This window comes from Bombyx mandarina, chromosome 16 (genome assembly GCF_030267445.1).
Source record: "Bombyx mandarina strain Sakado chromosome 16, ASM3026744v2".
In the NCBI taxonomy this organism is placed as follows: Eukaryota; Metazoa; Arthropoda; class Insecta; order Lepidoptera; family Bombycidae; genus Bombyx; species Bombyx mandarina.
Genome location: NC_143222.1, coordinates 3,555,136 through 3,573,266, shown reverse-complemented (window position 1 = coordinate 3,573,266; position 18,131 = coordinate 3,555,136). Strand labels below are relative to the sequence as shown.

Sequence of the window (18,131 nt, the reverse complement as noted above, 5' to 3'; positions counted from 1 at the left end):
CTACCCTATTTCTGATAGCTAATCTGTATCCTGTTCCGACTTTTTGGCGGGAAAGCGAGGAGTGAAGTTGTGTGATTTGTTTTATATTGTCTATTTATTGTTTCTTCAGGCTTAAATGTGTAATACCGGTGGCCTATTAACTGTTTATTATCTATGAAAGTGCACAAATGTGGGAAAATGAAACAAAGCCGCTGGACGGAACTTCTCCGGATCCTCCAAAAAGTCCACTGAAAAAATCTCAGTAAATGACCACCATTTTACTGAGATTATATTTCATCCCATATATCTCATCTCATTTCATTTTATTTGATCGCAGTTGATTAATGTCTCAAATTAATCATCTTCATTTTATTTCAGTCCATATTATCATTTTTCATAAAAATAAGAATATAAATGAAAATAAGACATGACCTAAAGTTCTTAGTTACCAGATCATAAAATCCCTTAAAAAAAAGTATCCTGTTCCACCATTTTGTTTTACATGTCGCGTGTGAGGCCGGTGCTGGAGGAATTCGGTTTTCTCTCCTAAACCGACATAAAATCGACGAAATTGTGTTAATGAAGTAGAAAGTGATATAAAGAAAATGGCGCGATACGGTCAAAGACCGGAAAATGCCCTTAAACGGGCCAATGGTTAGTATTAATTTGATCATCCACGTTGCGTTTCTATGATTAGCAAAAAAAACATTTCGATGGATTCACCACCTACGGCTATTACAAGAGAAACATCTATTGACATCAAATAATGCTTTTTAAATTTTATTTTTTTAAAGTGAAAAGATTTTAAATTTTATTTAATAAATAAACATAACCAAAAACATTTAAGAGTCGTCGTGTCAAGCTTATCTTTACGTAATTGACGAAACAATAATTAGTTAATACAAACCTAAAATCCAAATCCAATATAACGTTCAATCTTAGAGTAGATCATGATTATAATTATCTCCTATGCTGAAACTACGAAAACAATCCATATGTTTTGATGATCTCACTCTTATGATCCAAATTTCAGTAAACACCGCCGTTCTTTTCATATCGTTTCCTGTGCAAAATATTGTAAAAAATTTAGATCAATTGTTATTGACAAAATTAAGTCACATTCCAATGTAACTATGCTATTTTCAGAGTTCATGGATTTGGACAAACCAGCAAGGGCCCTAGACACCTTACAGGAAGTATTCCGTAACAAAAAATGGGCCTACAACTGGTCCGAATCTGTCCTAGAACCAATCATGTTCAAATACTTGGAACTTTGCGTTGATCTACGTAAATCTCATGTCGCAAAGGAAGGTCTGTTCCAATACAGAAACATGTTCCAATCAGTTAACGTTGGGTCTTTGGAGCAGGTTATAAGGTAATTATTAAAATCAGTCTTGTCTACCTATTGCAAGGTATACCATGGTTCACAAACATTTCACTGTGAATGCAGATGCCTATCTTAAAATATTAAATTCTAAAGCATTGAACTTACTGAAACTTATCTAAAATGCTGCTAATCATTAATACTTAAAGATACAGTTGAATAGTAACATGTTGAATGAGACACAAACATTGGTGCACACTCGACCAATCAAGTAATGATCATTGATTCACATAAAACTGGATATTGGCATATGAATTGGATACCCCTAACAAAAAAAATATATGAAAGTTGTTAATTAAATTTAAGCAATCCACTATTTTACACTTTGTAACAAACAAATTGAATTATAATGTTCATTCAATCACAGTTTTGTCAAATATGCTTAGGTTTTTTTTGTTTTTGTTATTACTAGCTGACCTGGCAGACTTCGTAGTGCCTCAATCAATAAATAAAAGACCTAAGCTTTTGTATAAAATAAACTTAAAACAAACAAAAGGAATCCGTTCCACGGGGGACATATCAAAGGAAAAACAAGATTGTTATTTTTATTTAACTCCGAGCATTTTCTTATTAATCTACCTTTTAAACCTTCTCTGGACTTCCACAAATAATTTAGGACCAAAATTAGCTAAATCAGTTCAGCCGTTCTCGAGTTTTAGCGAGACTAACGAACAGCAATTCATTTTTATATATATAGATTGTGGCCTAAGCCCCATCTGGTGTTCAGTAGTCACTGGAGCTGATGCACATCAACAAAGTAAATGCTGAAGCCCACTATGACTTCTAATTCTCAGGCTCAGAAGCTGCCATACCATGAGTATATGTTTTAATGGGTGATGTCTGTCCAGATTACCACAATCTCATCTTGTCCTGTACTGTTTACAACAGTAAAAGACGACTATGGGTTTTTGAGAGAACTGGCAGCAGTGTTCATGTCGTACAAGAATACAAGAATTTACTGTTACAAGTATACAATTAACTCATAGAAGTGGGTCCTCTTCACTATCCTGTACATTGCGGTTGCAAAGTAATAATGTTTAACTGTTTAAAGGATTGAACAGTTGTTTTACAATATAAATGAGGTTTTTGGTAATTCATCACAAGGTTGATAGGATGAAATACACATTGTAATATATGTGGGCTCAAGTAACCAACTATATGCCAGTGAGCCTGTTCGTAAATCGATTCAATAAAAATAAAATTGTAATCTTAGGGCATGAGGTGGACAGAAAGCAACATTGACTTTGTGGTATCTATGAACTCTAAAAACACTTGATACTGTAAGCTAATAAATCCAAATATAGCAAAACTAGTTACTGTACAATCTCACAATTTCTAACTATTAAAGAAATTTACAGAGGCTATCTCCGTATGGCAGAGGAACGCACAGAAACTGCCAGGGCTTTATCGACGCAGGCCGTCATAGACACCGATGATCTGGATAACCTTGCAACCCCAGAGAGCATACTGCTGAGTGCAGTGTCAGGTGAAGATGCACAGGACCGATCCGACAGAACAATACTCACACCATGGGTGAGCTATCATCAGAAATTCGTCTATAACAATGCATTTGGAATTTATCAATTTATGGAGCTTGCATTTAGATATTTAAATTATGTATAAACTAGCTGTATTCGCCCGCTTCGCTGGGCATTTAAAATTAACATTATTATTAGGGAGTCCAACACTCATATAAATAATAGCCTATCCATTAAGAACATGTATTTTCTACATGAATACCAAGTTTCAAGTCAATCGGATGCATGGTTCAGTAGCTATAACTGAACATCTATAAAAACCACATATTTATATATTAGTATAGATTTACATATAATAATGAGACCAATTTTTTAACACAGGTGAAATTCCTCTGGGAATCCTACTGCCAATGCCTGGAGCTCCTTCGTACCAATGCTCATGTGGAAACCTTGTATCACGATATTGCTCGCATGGCCTTCCAATTCTGTTTAAAGTACTCGCGAAAAACAGAATTCAGAAAGCTTTGTGATAAACTAAGAAAACATCTTGAAGATATTTGCAAACCTACAGTAAGTGTAATAAAACTCAATTCTTCTATTTATCAACTGGTGGTAGGGCATAGATGTCAGCTTTTATAGGCAGGTACCACGTAAACTGTCTGTAATGAAGCAGTCATAATACATACAATAAATACAATTGAGATTATATCATTTGTGACATCCATTTCCTTTCATAAAAAAGGGCAACTAGTGGTTTGATCCCAAATTGATTAAGATTGCTCTGAACAAGATCTAAAGATACATTCTTATCACATGCTACGGTGTGATTAGAGACTTTTGATGGATAACATTGTACTGGGACAATTGAAGACATGAATAGATGAAGGGGCTAAGTACAATTTTAAAGATTTTTGAGTTTCTACATTGAATGAAGGTGTTATGTGCTGATATGGTTTATATTAGACCTCAAACCCCAGATTTAAAGGCTATTTTTAAAAATTGCATGTGATGAAGGAGTTATGTTTCAAGAAAAAATACAAGTAACAAAAGTCTGTTGCTCGTTTTCTCAAAATTAACAAATTGTATCATATCCCCTTCATCCACTCATGTCTTCAATTATGCATCATATAGAAGACAACTAGTCTACTGGTGTTGGGTTGTTTTATGGGCTAGCAGGGGTCTACCATTACCTGTTTCTGTCACAAAGCAGTTATGTATTCTGGTATAAAGGGTACTATACAATTGTTGTATTTCTAAGTGGATAGTTTATGTTTGTAGTATTTCCATAAACAAAATGTATTCACTCTGTTTTTTTTTTTTTTTTTTTTTTTTATGATTGAAAGTTTACTGGTGGCCCGAAGGCCTTTCCAGTTTCACCAGGACAGGTGGGCGAGCAAAGGCTCAGCCAAGAGGGGTGGGATTTGCTAACAACTGCCCGAGCGCCTCCGAAGGAGACCTAACAACTCAAGAGCAATTGTTTCGCGAATGAATCTACTACCGGATCGGAATCGCGACCCGCTGAGAAGATCCGGCGAGAAACTCAGCGGGCTGATGCATGGGTTAGGTTGCACGTCGACCTCTTTGTCGAGTTCGACGAGTACGGTTACCGGGGTCCCTAAGCCTGCCCCTAGTATTAGAGCTGAAGGCATCTAATGCAAAGGTTATTGGATCTGATGGATCCGTAAGGACGTGTCACTCTGTTCTGAAATATAGTCTGTATTATTTTGTAGGTGCAAACTGGAAACGTTAGCATTTCAAAACCAGAAACTCAACAGCTGAACCTCGAAACAAGATTGTTCCAGCTCGACTGTGCAATTCAAATGGAGCTATGGCAGGTTTGTTAAAAAAATATATATTTCATCTTTATTTTGTAATACGTAAATAAATTTAATTATTTTTTATGTGCACTAAAATCTCAATAAATAAGTAATACAGAAAATCTATATATATAAAAATGAAACCCGTTTTCCGTTGTCACGACATAACATGAAAACGGCTTGACCGATTTGGCTAATTTTGGTCTTGAATTATTTGTGGAAGTCCAGAGAAGGTTTAAAAGGTATAAAAATATGAAAATTCTCGGAATTAAATAAAAATAACAATTTTGTTTTCCCTTTGACGTGTCCCCCATCGGACGGATTCCTTTTGTTTGTTTTAAGTAAATTCTATATAAAAGTTTAGGTATTTTATTTATCGATTGAGGCACTACGAAGTCTGCCGGGTCAGCTAGTAATCAATAAAGTTATAGAATATATACAAAAAAGTGACTATTTGAATATGAAGAAATGAATTTCATTACAATAATATAATAATTTAAAATTGCATTAATACAAACACGGCCAATACCTTTCGAATGTTTAAATTTCTTTTAAAAATATGTTTTTTTTTAACAGGAAGCCTATAAAGCCATTGAAGACATCCACAACCTAATGAATATGTCTAAAAAAACTCCAGTCGCCAAAACTATGGCCAACTACTATGGGAAACTGGCACTTGTTTTCTGGAAAGCTGGCCACTGCCTATTCCATGCTGCAGCCTTACTGAAACTCTTCCAGCTATACAGGGAGATGAAGAAGAACATCACCCAAGAGGAACTGCAGAAGTAAGAATACTATTCAATAATCATACATACTATATACTGGCAATGAGCAAGAGGCTAACCTTTAACATCTGCTTCCCGCTGACTAATTATGAATGAAATTCATATAATTTTTTTTTATTGCTTAAATGGGTGGACGAGCTCACAGTCCACCTGGTTTTAAGTGGTTACTGGAGCCCATAGACATCTTCAACATAAATGCGCCACCCTTTTTTTTTTTTTTTTTTTTCCGGGCCGAGGGCCGAACCTCCTACGAGGTCCCCGCGCCTAGGGGGCGCGCGGGGTATGTGAGACTCTACGATCTGCAGGTGTTGAGAGCAGACCGCGGGCCCAAGGAATTTAGGGCCCACCCACTAAACGACTCCCCTGCACTCTTACACCCGGCGTCCGATCTCCGTCCGGGGTCAAAACCCGGTCAGAGTAGGGGGGTTCCCGCGGTCAACACTACAACCAGACACGCGGCGCCACCCCGAGGACGCCCGACCGACGGGTCGTCGAGGCGATAGTCGACGACCAACGACGTCAGTCTCCGCGGTACGGCGGCCCTTCAGGCCGCCCGGGCGATGCCGCTGGTGTTCCGGGATACCCCGCTGGGCCAGAACCAGCCTGCCGGGTCGGAACGCGATACACCGCCGACCGGGTTGCTCTTCCACAGTATGTTCGGCGACGACAGCGACGACGAAAATGCGGACCGCATCGCAGTCCGCAGCCGCCGACGCGTCGTCCCGTCCTCCTGATGCCAGCGCGCTAGAGTGACGGTAGCGTGCGGCGCAGTCTCAGCCCCCTTAGGTCGCCCCGTGACCATCACCGGGAGGAGACTGCCTCCTCATAGGGGCCGGAGCTGGACAAACGCCCTCCTCCGACCCCCGGCTCGACGGCGGCGGCACGGCGCCGAGAGGGAGGAAGAGTTCTCCCTCTCCCGTTCCGCCGCCTCCTTCTGCGAGATGGTGGACTCGCAGAAGTCGAGCATCGCCTGCCAGGACTCATCGTTGCCGAGCATCGCAGCCACGACGGTCGGAAGCGACAAGTCCGGTCCTATTTTTGCAACGAGGACGCGGCGCTGCTCCGCGAAAGCGGGGCAGCACGCGAGCGTGTGCTCCGCCGTGTCCTCGTTGCAGCCACTGCAATGGTGGCACTTCGGCGTCGGCTCCCTCCGGGCGACGAGGTGCAGGTAGCGACCGAAACAGCCGTGTCCCGTGAGCACCTGCGTCGCTCGGAAGGTGAGACGTCCGCGGTCGCGATTCACCCAGTCCGAGAGGACCGGGCGGATCGCCTCGACGGTCCGTCGCCCGTAGGCGGGGTCCGCCAGGCGGCGAGACCACGCCTCGAGCACGGCACGCCGAGATTGAAGCTTCCGCGCTCGAACTTCCGCCGCGCCGGGACGCGGCTCCCCCCTGGAGCGGAGATCACATCGCCACGCGTAATCCGCAGCAAGCGCCTCCGCTTCCAGGTCCCAGGGAGGCGTCCCGGCGAGCACGCACGCCCCCTCGAACGAGACGGTGCGGTACCCACGAACCGCCCTGACCGCAATCGCGCGCTGCGGACGTCGCAACGCTGCGACGTTGTCACGGGTCAGGGCGTGGCACCATACGGGCGCCCCGTACAGTGCCATTGACCGCACCACCCCCGTGTAGAGGCGGCGCACCACCATGTCGGGACCCCCGACGTTCGGCAACAGCCGACTCAGCGAGCCGGCGGCTGCCATCAGTCGGGGACCCAATCTTTCGAAGTGAGCACGGAAGCTCCAACGACCGTCAAGTACGAGGCCGAGGTACCGCAACCCGGTCGCCTCGATCTCGACGCGAACGCCTCCGATCACGAGGTGGGCCCCCTGAGGCGGCGCTCTCCGGGCCCCGTGGAACAACAGGGCCTGGGATTTATCGAACGCCACCTCCAGACCCAGCCTTCGGATCCTGCCGACGACGAAGGCCACCCCCGCGCAGGAAAGACGGGCAGACTCGCGCAAGTCCCTACCCCGGGCCACGACCAAGGTGTCGTCCGCGTAACAAACTACGCTTAGACCCGGGAGAGGAGCGCTAAGGGCACCCCGCAGGACCCAGTCGTAGCCGATGTTCCACAAGAGAGGGCCAAGGACCGACCCCTGTGGGACACCGCGCTCGACGGGGAAGCGGAGCACCGCCCCACCGTGCTCGGTGCACATGACCGACCTGTCCTCGAGGTAGGACCCGATCAGCCGACGGAGATACGCAGGGACGCCGTGATACTCCAGCGCCCCTGCGATCACCGACCAGGGCAGGGTGTTGAACGCATTGGCGATGTCCAGGGACACCGCCAGTGCAACCCCGCCCCGGCCGACAGCCTCATCAGAGAGGGCGCGCACGCGCATCACCGCGTCGATGGTCGAGCGGCCCTCCCTGAATCCGAACTGCTCCGTTGACAGATCGGGACCCACCCCCGCCAAGTGCTGGACGATGCGGGCGGCCACCACTCGCTCGAGCAGTTTTCCCGCCTCGTCCAGCAACACGATTGGACGGTACCCCGCAGGTGAGTCTGCAGGGCGTCCCTCCTTCCTCAGCAAAACAAGTCTGCCCGTCTTCCACTGTTTCGGAAACCGTCCCGACTCGAGGCAGGCTTCAAAGAGCCGCACGAGCCGGTCCCCAAGGGCACCGAAGGCCAAATCCCAGACCCGACCATGAACACCGTCAGGGCCGGGGGCCGCGTCCTTCCTCCGCATCCTCGACACGGCCGCACGAATCTCCTCCTCCGAGATGCTCGGAGGGACCACCTCAGCAGGGGCATCACCGCTCACATCACCCCGTGGCGGCGCGCCCATGGAGGGGGGCTCGAAGTCCCTCTCCATCCGCGGGAACAGTCCGGAGACAATCTCCCGCAGCTGCTGAGGCTGGAGACGCTCTGTCACCGGGAGCGCCCACGGCCGCAATTTCTTGCGGACCGTTTGGTACGGGCGCCCCCAGGGATCCTGGTCGAGCGTCTCTAGGAGCGTCTTCATGCTCTGAGACTTGGCCTCGCCGATGACCCGCCGCAGTGCCTCCTGCTTCTGACGGCAGTCGGCATGCAGGCGGGCCGCTACCTCCGCGAAGTCCGCATCGCGAAGGCGGCGACGGCGGTGGCGGGCGCTTCGGCGGCGCGCCCGCACGCACTCCTCTCGGAGGAGCGCGATCTCGGGCGTCCACCAATACGCACCACCACGTGGAGCGCGACCGCTGATCCGGGGCATCGAAGCATCGCAGACGCGACGCATTGTACCCCGGAACCAGTCGGCCTCCGACTCCACGTCCACTAGACGCGCGGGCATCGGCGCCCACGCGGCCACTGTGGCCGCCTCCACCGCGAGCACCTTGTTCAGGCGCTTCAGTGCCCATCGTGGGAATGATCGGGGAGCGCTACGCGGGAGCTCCTCCTCGCCGCGGGCGTCTTCAGCCGGCGCGTTCAACGAGCTGGAAGCAGAGAGCTCGAATCGGACAAACCGATGGTCCGAGAGCGTCTCCGCCCCCTCGAGGACACGCCAGCCAAGGATACGGCGCGCGGCGGATGAGGACGCAAACGAGACGTCCACGTGTGATTCCCCATTCCACCGCACGCAGGTCGCGACCGAACCTCTGTTCAAAAGACAGAGGCCGGTCGCGAAGGCCCACTCCGACAGGAACTCGCCGCGTGAGTCCGTGCGAGGGGAACCCCACGCCGTACATTTGGCGTTGAGGTCCCCCGCCAGTATCAACGGGCGAGACTCGAAGCGATGGATCAACGCCTCGAGCCCACCCAGAAACTGCTCGAACTCGGCGAGACTCCTGTTCGGAGAGAAGTACACCCCGATCACGACGGTTTCGTCGACCCTAACTACGACGTACCCGGGTCCCTTGGCCACCATTCCAAGGGGGGGTAACGCCGCCGACTGTCGCATCACGATCGCCACAGAGCCATCGACATCTCCGGCCCAGGAATCCTCCCGGTCGGGAGGTACAAAGTATGGCTCCGCGACGATCGCGATGTCGATGAACCACTCCGCCATGGTGTGGACGAGGAGATCCTGCGCCCTGGCGGAGTGGTTCACATTCGCTTGGAGGAAGCGATGGACGTGACCCATTATTGAGGTGTCACATCCATCGCTCCCTCGTCTTCCGTCCCGCCTTGCGGCTCGACGGCCGCGGCGGGAACTGACGGGCCGGCTGCTTCACGTGCAGCCGGCTCTCTCTCTGCCTTTTTCTTCTCTTTTTTCCCGCCACGCCGCCTCTTTGTGGAAGAGGGGGCGGAACAGCAGGCCGGGCCTCCAGCTCGATGATCGGCCCGCCGCTTCGCCGCGTCGCACAACACGCAGTGTGGCGTGGCGGCGCTGCAAGAGGCTGCCTTGTGCCCAGCCTGACCGCAACGGAAGCAAAGTCCGCTGCGATCCACAGCCGATGGGCACTTGGCGAGGCCGTGACCGGTGCCAAAACACCGGAGGCATCGCCATGGACGTGCCTCCTGCAACTGCACGTGGGCTATCACCCAGCCCACGCGCAGCCTCCCCGGCGAGTCGGCGGGCCGACCTTGTGGAGGCGTGGCCAAAAGAGTGGCCACCTGCACAGGGCAACGCGCCCACACAGTGAAAGATCCAGAGTAACAACTCCGAGGCTCCCCCACCTTCACTTGTGCGCGGGCGCAGTTGCCCTGCGACGCAATAGCGGCGGCCACTTCCTCCTTAGTGGCACATTCATCCAGGCCCGTCACTTTGACTTCCGCCATCTTGACAGGCCTATCTATGCGCACCACTTCCGGGTCCGGCAGAATTTCGCGAAGCCGGGCTGCCAGTCTGTCTGCGGCCGCGCCGGAGTCAGCACTAGAACATACCAACAGCCGAGCCCCGCTGGCCGTCTGCCGGACTCGGAGTCCCCCTTCCACACCTATGGCGTCAACGTCGACGCTACCGCGCGCCCGAGCCATCACCTCCCCATAGGTGAGGCCCTTTTCCTTGCCAGCCGGCAGCAGTTCTAATACGACCGCTGCCGACCGTGGGGCGCGCGGTTTCTTCACCTTGCGCCCTTTTCTCCCTCCCCCAGTCGTCGCTCGACCCATTGCTTGAGGGGAGGCGACCGCAGGGGTGGTTCGGGTGCTTGGCGCTGCAGCCTTCCTTCGCCCCCGCCTCACCACCGTGTTCCAGGCTTCATCCATGTTGGACGGAGCAGGAGGTAATGGGCGGGGCTGGGGGATCGGCGCCGTCTCAGCGGCATTCACGCCCCTCTCTCGCTTTTTGCGGCTTCTGCCAGGCCCCACCTTGGCAGGCTGGGGCGGGGCAGAAGCAGCGGCCTGGGGCGGGGCAGAAGCAGCGGCTTGGGGCCTCGTGGGCTGGGCGGGCGTTCGTCGTCCAGCGGGCTTAGCCGGTGCACGAGAGCTGCGCACCGTTCGTGTGGCGGGTGCCATACGCACCTTGGCTGCAGCCCCCGTGAGCGCTGGTACAACTGCGGTCGCTGTCGCATTTGTGGGCACAGGCCGCTCGTGCGCCAGTGGAGGCCTTGCGCGTTCCACCGTAGACGTGCGGGCCTCCATTATCGCGAGACACCTCTTTAATTCCTCTATCTCGCGGTCTTTATCCGTTGCTTCCTGCTGTGAGGGCACGGGTGGCGGAGAGGCCGAGCTGCCTTGGCATCCCACGACATCGTCAAGGACCACACGCATCCTGGCCATCTCCTCCCGCACCCGAGCACTCTCCGCACGAAGCTCCGCGTTTTCTACTTGGACGGAAGTGTATAGTGCCTGCAGTTGCTCCATTTGCAACCGCAGGCTAATCACTTCGTCCGTGCTTGTCCGTTTTAGGAGATCGTCCAGTCGTGTCTCCACGGCGGTGGCCACGCGGTTCAGGGCTTGCACATATGTGCCCTTCAACGAGCCCGATTTGGTCGCCACCGCGGAGACAATCTCCTTCGAGACTACGAATGTCCCCCGTGGATCCGTAGCCTCCATTTCTTTGACGAGGGAGCGGGATAGTCGCTCAACCTCACCTTCCCTCACATGAGCTGTATCTCTACGGCGGGAGGCACTGGTCCGCACCGGGGTGGTGACAACCGGTTCGCCGTAGGTCACCGTCAAATTTCGTGCAGGTCCGCATCCTATGGGGGGTAACGCCGTAGCATTCACCAGCCCTTCCTCGACTGCCAGGAACTTGGCAGGTGCGGGTTCCACCTCCGAGGACTCGGAGGGAGCGGGAGCCGCCGGTCGTTTGACCGACTTCCGCTTCCTTCGAGCTCTCGAGTCAGCCTGGTTCCGACTGACGAAAAGTCCGGCGCTGTCGTGGACGAAAAGTGGCGACTCCCGACCGCTCGACACGCAGCCCCTTGCGGAGCTTTGGGTCGAGCGCAGTGAGAGCGCACTGTCACAGCGCTCGGGGTGCACGAGTGGGATCCTCTCCCTTTCGCGGCTCGTGCTGCCGCCGCCTTCCTCTTGGCAATTGTTGCCCCCCCCAGAATACGAGGGGCAGCGTGCCTCCGATTGCTCAGAGGCACGGAGGGATTCTCCTCCCGCTGAGCGAGAGGTACCCTCCTGGGGTAATATCTGTTTGCAATTGTCCATTTTCATTTTTTTTTCCTTTGTTATTTAACCAGGGGTTTGGTCCCCTGGGATCGAGTGATGCCCTTGGGACTGAACTCCCTCCAGCCATTCATCCCTTCGCCAGGCATCGGAGCTTGGGATTGGGGTATTTTTTATAGAGGTTTACGTCCTCGCGACCCCGTGCCTTGCGGCAGCGGTCACCGCCCCCCACTCAGTGGGGATTACGGGTTGGCCGGTCGCCCACCGAATGCCCAGGGCAACTCGGTAGACCACCGCCCGACGCTCGAAACGAGCAACCACGGAGCCACGCCGGCGAACCGGTACCCCCCATATCTGAGGGGCGCTCCCCTGTAGCCGAAGCCGGGGACATGGCAACCAGCGGCCAGCAGTCACAGACATGCAACGCCGGCTCACTTCCACGACAACGGGGCACAGGGTGCCACCGCTCACGGCATGCCGGCAAACCGGTGCCATCGGAAGCTGCACTCTCCAGAAGGAGCACTCTTCACTTAGTGAAGAGTGTGGAGGGCGCCGACCTTCCGCTCCTCCTAGTGCTGATTTGGTCCGCGTCATCCGATCTCTTTCGTTGCAAAGCCTAGCTAAAATATCCTAATCCTAAACCTAAACCTTAACCTAATCCTAAACCTAGGACCTTAACCTATATCTAAACCTAATCCTAAACCTAGGACCTAAACCTAAGAATCCTTGCAACGAAAAAGATCGGACGATACCTCTGGGAATGTCGCCCAGAGGATCCCGTGATCCGCCACCTACGGACGCGCCCGGTGGAAGTCCAGCATCTCCCTCGCAGGCGAGACCCGCAGCACGCAATCATTGCGTGCTGCAGGTCCCGTCCAGATCCCGGGTAAATGCGCCACCCACCTTGAGATATAATTTCTAAGGCTTCAGTATAGTTACAACAGCTGTCCTATCCTTCAAAACGAAACGCATTATTGCTTCACGGCAGAAATAGGCAGGGTGGTGGTACCTGCCCGCGCGGAGTCACAAGAGGTCCTACCACCTTTGCTTAGTCCTAGTGCGGATTCAAGAAATCCTACCATCAACAAAAATACATATATAGTAATATATGTAGACACACAAAAAACTTGTTATTTGATCAATTAAACCTGCAAACACTCACATGAACTATATATAGCTGTATTACAAGTGTTAAATAAAGGAATTAGTAAAAAAAAAAGTTACTTTTTAGGATGGCGTGTCAAGTACTGGTAGCGGTGCTGTCTGTGCCACTGCCATCTCTACACCCTGAGCTTGATCGCTTCGTCGAGACGGATAAGAGCCCAGTTGAGAAGGCCCAACGTTTGGCTGTACTGCTCGGTCTTGCTCAACCACCGACCAGGGCAAGTCTTTTGAAAGGTATCTATTAAAAGGCCTAGTGCTAATTATTTGAAGATAATAATGACTTTAAATTATCTGGTAAGAAGGAAAAGGATTTTCTCAACATGTATTAAAATATTTTAAGAAAACTACACTAGTAATTACTTACTGGCCTTTGAGTTTGGTAGCTCTTTCTGCTCTGTATAATAGTATAATACCTTTGCTCTAGCATAAAAATATTTATTTATTAGTCCACATTTTATAGTAATTATTCAAAACTAAAAATAAATGCAAATTTGGAAATATAAATTTTGCTATGTCTGTATGTTTCACTACGGCCTATTAAATTATTTTGTATATTCAGGACTTTCTGGCGATTAAGACATTTATATAAATTTAATAAAATGCTAGTTAATGACCAAGCTTTGCTCGTTTTTTTTTTATAAATTGTGATTTTAGAAATTATATTTAAATACGAATATACATATTATATATACAATATACATACATATTGATAAAATGATGAAATATAAATGATATTTATCGATCTCACCGACAGAATAATAATAAAATATGAACTGGTTATTTAAAGAAAAAATCAAAATTATCGATAAAGTTGATTATTGAAAACACCAAAAAAACAAAATTTTCTGAAAATAAATCGTAGCTAGATCGATTTATCGCCTCCGAAATCCCCTATATACTAATTTTATGAAAATCATTGGAGCCCTTTCTGAGTTTCAGATTAGATATTATTATATATTTATATAAAAGAATTGCTCGTTTATATATATATATATAAGATGCAAATGTAACTAAAGTATAAAATGATATTTATTCTTAGATATCGTCCGTCTTAACGTCGTGTCGCTGGCATCGCCTCAACTTCAACAGCTTTATTCTTGGCTTGAGGTGGAGTTTGACCCTCTGACCATCTGCCTTAATGTCAAGGGCGTTATCAAATCTTTGCAGGATGAGCCAAGTGAGTACATTGTTTAACACACACTGATAACTCATTACATTATGCTTAGTTTACTGTCCAACTGATATTAGACTAAAGACTTGGTAGATGTTAGAAACAGACGATTTTATCTACCTTCTTTCTAATCCCTTTTACTATACACACAATATTGTAAAGTGGATGGCGCATTTACGTTGTAGATGTCCATGGGCTCCAATAACCACTTAACACCAGGTGGGCTGTGAGCTCATCCACCCATCTAAGCAATAAATAAAAAAATTTACTGTTTTTGCTGAACACTGAAGATGCAGAATTGTTTTTTACTAAACCTAATAGTGAAATGTTCTATGTGGTTAGTCCTGAACCAAGACCATACATACAGGTGTATTAAGGTACCGTACCACTATTAAATGAAAAATATTAAATATTAAATGATTCCTTAAAAAGGCCTTATTATTAAAAGTATAAGAACAAGCACATAATATGTGTGTCAGATTAAAACATTTTCTATAGCTACATAAATCAAAATTGGACACCTTTAAATAACATTTGGATTTTTTTTATAACAAAGACAAGCTTAATATTAATTTTATGTACAACTGTATGTACTCGAAAAGTGGAAGTCACATTTGAAACTATTCACTTCATTGGAAAAGTTAATGCAGACTTCTTCAAACAAAATATAGATAAATTAGTAATCAAAGATTTTAGGATTATTGTGCCTCTGAAATAAATCCCATTTGTAACCCTTAATGGTTATGTGATGGTAGGCCTCAGAGGTAGATCATATTGTAAGCGTGACGCGACAGAAAATACGACACATGTATAGCCTGTGTTAATTTATGCTTGCACATTTTATAATTTACTAGTGAGACGTCGTAACAGCCATAACCCATAGTCTGTAACTATTGCTAATTGTAGATTTGACCTATCTTTTGAAACAACTATACATTCTCTAAAGTGCCAAAAGTTGTTGGTTTCAATTTTTAACTCAACAATATCCTTCCTGAATATACATTCATTTACAAATTAAAAATATTTTTGTGCAAAAGCACAATATTAATAATAATCCCTAATGAAAATCCATCTGTTGGAGCATATCCCATGACGTGAATAAAGATGAAATTAAATTCAATTTAAATGTAAATCAAATATTAAAGACAAATGGTTATCATGTGTTATATAATATTTCATTAAAATGTTTTGTTTCTGTTCTCATAAAAACATTTTAATTATGATTCACACAAACAAATATATAATTATGGATATGTATAATACTCTAAAGGCTAGCGATACACATTAAAAATAGCCAGAGTCTTATTAATGTGACCCACTTTAACTCGAGTAATAAATACCTGACTGCACACCAAATAACCGATCATTGTGTACTTATACAATTATTTTATTTGAATATTGATTTAACAGATTCATCGCTCGCTCAGTACACCAATGCCTTGACGGACGTCGCCCTGGTGAGGCTGATCCGTCAGGTGGCCCAGTGCTACGCGTGCGTGCAGTTCTCCCGGCTGCTGGAGCTGGCGGCCACCGACGACCTGTTCCATCTGGAGCGCTTGCTCGTCGACTGCGTGCGCCACAACGACATGCAGATACGCATCGATCACGCCAACAAGTACGTTGCGCACTTCGTGTAAAAGTATGGTCTAGACCCGGTTTTTTATTGTTATTGCTTAGATGGGTGGACGAGCTCACAGTCTACCTGGTGTTAAGTGGTTACTGGAGCCCATAAACATTTACAACGTAAATGCCGCTACCCACCTTGAGATATGAGTTCTAAAGTCTCAGCATAGTTCTGTTTGAAAGGTGGGGCAGCCGTTGTAGTTACAAACGCATTACTGCTTCCCGGAAGAAATATGGCGATAACTACCCGTGGGAACTCAAGAAGTCCTACCACCAATAATTACGCAAATTTACTGTGACTATTACTAAAACTGCGCTATTGGTATTAAAACACCATTTTCGCGTTCATATAATCTCTTCCCATAAATTAAGAATAAGTTTTGAAATTTTATCAGTATCCCTACACATAGACAACCTCTTTTGAAATAAATTTAAGTAATCTTTATTTATTGCAACGAAAGCTAATTAATTTACGGTACGTCTATCTCCCGTACCATGAGTAGATATGAAAGAGCTTTTCTGTCAGCTTTCATTATAGCAATAACTACTTCCATTTCATTTTTCACTTAAACTTAGATAAGTGGTACCTATTTAAAAGAATTTGGAAATACCTCCCCATTCTAATTCAATGTTTTTGCCACGTTTCATCCAAATCTATTCCAGATCCACGATGCTCTCTGAGTGCTATAACATCTCATTCGCTAAAGGGGACTTTTTTTTTATTCTTTATTAGAGCCATGTACACCTCTTATTAGTTTGTCGGCTAAAGGGAACTTAAAATGTATTGTTGGCAGGGTAACTGTTCAGTTTAATTCTTAATTACTACTTCTGTTTACAATCAGGTGCGTGCACTTTGGCGTAGAAGCGGGCGGCGGCGAGTGGTGCTCGGCCGCGGACGAAGCCTGCGGCGGGGCCATCCTGCAGGCCACCCCGGCGGAACAGGTACGCGCATACATACATACGCGAGCCTTGTGCTTTATGAGTTTGAATAATGGACTTGTAGTTTTCTAACATTTACAAATGAACTTATTTCGATGGGCTGTGGCATGGAGTGCCTAATAGTTTGGACGAGTTAAATGTCGTATACTGATGATAATAGAGTGTTTTAGAGACTTAAAAGTTTTTTTAAAAACTATAAAGATTTTAAGAGTAAAAAATTCTATTAACTATTTTTTTCTTTTCCCCTACCTAAATCATTAATAGCCTAGGGGGCTATTTCAACTGCGCGCGAACGAATATCATCGGTAGCTTATATAATGTTAGAATTATTTCTTTTAGTCGTTTTTTACAAATCATATTTTTTTTATGTGTGACTACTAAAACGGTAAATTTTATTTGCAAATGTTCTGAAATAATTTATATTTAAAAGAAACGTGTTTTTTCCATAAGGGACAATTTTCAACATAGTTAAAAAGCTATGTAAAATCCTCTGTGTACTAAATAAAAAAAAATTTTCTTAATTTTTACATCCTATTACATTTCAATGATATTATATATTAAAACGAATAGGTCCGAATTCTCGTGTCGTTTAATGTGAGAACTTAAAAAGGTAAACTTCCTGTCACATGTCTCTTAATGCTAAGAACTAGAGATGAAACGGATATCCTGTAACTGTGTACTGTACATCAGTATCCGGTCAGACTACGAATAGCAATTTTTTTTTAAATCTCATGGTTATACAAAAGGCAAATAATAAATACCACAATAGGTTATGGACAACTTTTATTTTTATAATCGCACGTCAATAATGTTTTTTTTTTAATTAGTATGTATAATACTCAAAATTAACAAGTGGCAAATTGTGGTGAATGAATACCAAATCGTCGTCGTACCGAGTCGTCGCGATCTCCGCTCACGTGCGACAAGCGACAACACCCGAACGCGCACGAATATTTCCGAAAGGGCCGGCAAGCTACGAGGCCGGAGCGCCGGATATTCGTTATCCGGTATCCGGCCAAACCACTATCCGTTTCATCTCTACTAAGAACTATATTCACACTCAGGTCCGAGAGCAGCTGGTCCGCGCGGCGGAGGTGCTGTCCCGCGTGGTGGGCGCGCTGTACCCGCAGCGGCGCGGCGCCGAGCGGGAGCGCGCCCGCGCCGCCATGGTGCAGTACTACCACGAGAACAAGCAGGCCGAGCACCACCGCGTGCTGCAGCGCCACAAGATCATCGAGGAACGGAAGGAGTACATCGAGCGACTCAACACCGTGCGCGAGGAGGAGGAACTAAGGTTACCTTTTTTTCTTT

At 47.1% G+C, this 18,131-nt stretch overlaps 1 protein-coding gene across 1 annotated transcript in view; it reads left to right on the top strand.

Annotated features, from left to right (window-relative positions):
• Positions 1-38: 38 nt before the first annotated feature.
• The window catches only part of eIF3a (eukaryotic translation initiation factor 3 subunit A), a 30,822-nt gene continuing 12,729 nt past the window's right edge, over positions 39-18,131 (top strand). Inside the window, exons 1-11 of the mRNA XM_028187353.2 lie at positions 39-633; positions 1,126-1,354; positions 2,722-2,896; positions 3,223-3,411; positions 4,572-4,676; positions 5,235-5,443; positions 13,155-13,321; positions 14,127-14,264; positions 15,669-15,873; positions 16,724-16,823; positions 17,885-18,114. Of these exons, the coding sequence (XP_028043154.2) occupies positions 585-633; positions 1,126-1,354; positions 2,722-2,896; positions 3,223-3,411; positions 4,572-4,676; positions 5,235-5,443; positions 13,155-13,321; positions 14,127-14,264; positions 15,669-15,873; positions 16,724-16,823; positions 17,885-18,114 (1,796 nt within the window). The 5' untranslated portion in view covers positions 39-584. The remainder of the gene's footprint in view (positions 634-1,125; positions 1,355-2,721; positions 2,897-3,222; positions 3,412-4,571; positions 4,677-5,234; positions 5,444-13,154; positions 13,322-14,126; positions 14,265-15,668; positions 15,874-16,723; positions 16,824-17,884; positions 18,115-18,131) is intronic.